At 34.4% G+C, this 3,324-nt stretch overlaps 1 protein-coding gene across 1 annotated transcript; it reads right to left on the minus strand.

Annotated features, from left to right (window-relative positions):
- Positions 1-583: 583 nt before the first annotated feature.
- On the minus strand, positions 584-2,999 carry LOC111293714 (elongation factor 1-alpha-like). The gene is made up of 3 exons (XM_022886590.2): positions 2,883-2,999; positions 1,818-2,301; positions 584-1,713 (listed from the first exon to the last, which is right to left on the minus strand). The coding sequence occupies exons 2-3, from the start codon at positions 2,277-2,279 to the stop codon at positions 826-828; spliced, it is 1,350 nt and encodes a 449-aa protein (XP_022742325.2). The 5' UTR covers positions 2,280-2,301; positions 2,883-2,999; the 3' UTR covers positions 584-825.
- Positions 3,000-3,324: the final 325 nt, after the last annotated feature.

A 3,324-nucleotide genomic window follows, 5' to 3' on the forward strand; every position in this document is an offset into this window, starting at 1 on the left:
ATAAAAAATCAATAAAAGTTTGCCATTTGTTTTAATATAATATTCTGTAAAAAAATTTTATTTTATTATCTACCATTATTTTTATCCAACAGTTAATAAAACTGAAATTAAATTTTTATCCAACAATTAACAAAACTGAAATTAAAGTGACAAAATTCAATGATCTTTTTATTGAAAATACAAAGGCAAATTTCAATAACATTGAAGGAGGAGTACAATGACAAAGTCAATATATATTTTTTAAAATTATAAGTAAAAGATAACTTATAATTATAATTAATTACTATATTATAATCAGTCAATAAATTAAAATATAACTAAATAATCAATCCCACACATAAAGACTTAAAATTAAAATCTCATGAGAACAATGACAATTTCAATACTAAAACATAAATATAATGATAAAATTCGGCTTAATTCCTAAAAGAATATCTTGAGAATATATACATCAATGAAACATAAAAAGGTATTACTCTTACCTGAATTATAGCAATTTCCAACTTTGTCTAAATTTCTAGAATCCGGATTTCGATCTAAAATAGTTGTAACCGAAAGTCTAAAACTCAAGAGGCAAACATGATAAACAGATAAAACCATGACATAATAAATTAGTCTCAACTCAAATAAAACTTAACACAACTATTTTGTAGTGTCTGGATGAGATACAAAAACCCTTCAAAAAACATCAAAAGAAAAGAATAAAAGATCTCGCCACCGTCTATCAAGCACCCAGGTTTGCATCTGGATGCTTAACATAAGCATCCTCGCAACTATGAGAATAAAATTGCAAAACCCACAAGCAAAAACTGAGGAAAGCAAATGTCACTTGCCACCCTTCTTCGCCGCAGATTTGGTCACCTTGGCCCCAGATGGGTCCTTCTTCTCCACACTCTTGATCACACCAACAGCAACAGTCTGTCTCATGTCCCTCACGGCAAATCGCCCAAGTGGGGGGTATTCAGAGAAGGTTTCCACAACCATGGGTTTGGTGGGAATCATCTTAACAAAACCAGCATCACCATTCTTCAAGAACTTGGGCTCCTTCTCGAGCTCCTTACCAGATCGCCTGTCAACCTTGGTCAGGAGCTCGGCAAACTTGACAGCAATGTGAGAGGTGTGGCAATCAAGGACAGGAGCATAACCATTTCCAATCTGCCCTGGGTGGTTCATGATAATGACTTGGGAAGTGAAGTTGGCTGCCTCCTTGGTGGGATCATCCTTGGAGTTTGAGGCAACATATCCTCGCTTGAGATCCTTGACAGCAACATTCTTAACATTGAAGCCAACATTGTCACCAGGAAGAGCCTCCTGAAGAGCCTCATGATGCATCTCAACGGACTTAACTTCGGTGGTCAATCCAGAGGGACCAAACGTAACCACCATACCAGGCTTGAGGATACCAGTTTCAACACGACCCACTGGAACAGTTCCAATACCTCCAATCTTGTAGACATCCTGAAGTGGGAGACGGAGTGGCTTGTCGGAGGGTCTCTTAGGCTCATTGATCTGGTCAAGTGCTTCAAGGAGGGTTGGACCCTTGTACCAGTCAAGATTGGTGGACCTCTCAATCATGTTGTCACCCTCAAAACCAGAGATGGGGACGAATGGAATTTTTTCAGGGTTGTAACCAACCTTCTTCAAGTAGGAAGAAACTTCCTTCACAATTTCATCATACCTTGCCTTTGAGTATTTGGGAGTTGTGGCATCCATCTGTACAGAAATTAATACAAAAATTAGCAGCAAAACCAATAAAGTAATAACTATGCTGAAACCAATGAGCTATCATACTTGATGCATAAAAAGCAAAATTCTACCTTGTTGCAGCAGCAAATCATTTGCTTGACACCAAGAGTGAAGGCAAGGAGAGCATGCTCACGGGTCTGTCCATCCTTAGAAATACCAGCTTCAAAACCTCCAGTGGTGGAGTCAATTATAAGGACAGCACAATCAGCCTGAGAGGTACCAGTAATCATATTCTTGATAAAGTCACGATGTCCAGGGGCATCAATAACAGTGCAGTAGTACTTGGTTGTCTCGAACTTCCACAAGGCAATATCAATGGTAATACCACGCTCACGCTCAGCCTTCAACTTATCAAGCACCCAGGCGTACTTGAAAGATCTCTTGTTCATCTCAGCAGCTTCCTTCTCAAACCTCTCGATCACACGCTTGTCAATGCCTCCAAGCTTGTAGATCAAGTGACCAGTTGTGGTCGACTTTCCAGAGTCAACATGGCCAATGACCACAATGTTAATGTGAACCTTCTCCTTACCCATAGCTAATTTTTTGCAGAAAAAACTGCATCATAGTAAAAGTGAAATTAAATTAAGACTGACCAAACCAACAAATCATAGCACAAACATATTAGGTTTCATCAATATATACCATAAAAATCCAACAAGAACCGCCGTCGCCTTATCAATTCAAAAATGAAATCACCAAATCACATCAGCCTATGTTTCGTAAATCTACATATTTTACATCTGATTTCGAAGAACAAACAGGATTAAACTACATTTATATTTAGATATACTCTTCGCATTTCTAAACAGCTCAATATTACCCTCAATTTTTTTCATTTTTCTTTACACCGCGAAATTAACCTAAGATTTTATTAAATTTCACATAAAAGCCATTTTATTCAAAAATATATTCAAATTATATAATAATAATCAGATTAAATTAAAAACAAAAACCTATTAAAAATTTTGAACAATCAATGAAAATTGATATACTAAGAAACGCGTGAAATTTAAAATTGCAAATAGCGAGGTTTAAACAAGAAATCATTACCATAATAATAATCACATAACAAAGGAGATCTAATAATTGATTAAAACAAATTGATTTCAAAAGAATGTTTAAAGAATAAATCGAACCTTGAAAATTCAAGAGCTAATAAATCGGCAGAGGTGACGAGTGTGTGGAAATATAAAAGAACTTGTACGAAGTTCTTTCTATATAAAGAAACCCTTAAACGGAGATTAGGGTTTCTTGTTCTGCCGTTAGATTAGATTCTTCCTAAATTCAATTAACGGTTACTAATTTTGCACGTGGGATCCAACACGACCAGATTGTTTTTCCAACTCCTTCATTCGGACGTTTATTTAGGTGAGTGATAAAATTAATTTCAGTAATATTAAAAATAGTGATAATATTAAAATTATATATTATAACGATAAAATTATATATTATAACGATAAGATATATTTTTAAATATAAATATTATAGTGGTAATGAGATTAAAATAAAAATGATTATTAAATATATTAATACAAAAATAAATTAAAATTTTATTTCAATACATATTTTAATTTTATT

The sequence above is a fragment of the Durio zibethinus genome, chromosome 14, assembly GCF_047325235.1.
Source record: "Durio zibethinus cultivar Kanyao isolate XHJ-2024 chromosome 14, ASM4732523v1, whole genome shotgun sequence".
NCBI classification, from domain to species: Eukaryota; Viridiplantae; Streptophyta; class Magnoliopsida; order Malvales; family Malvaceae; genus Durio; species Durio zibethinus.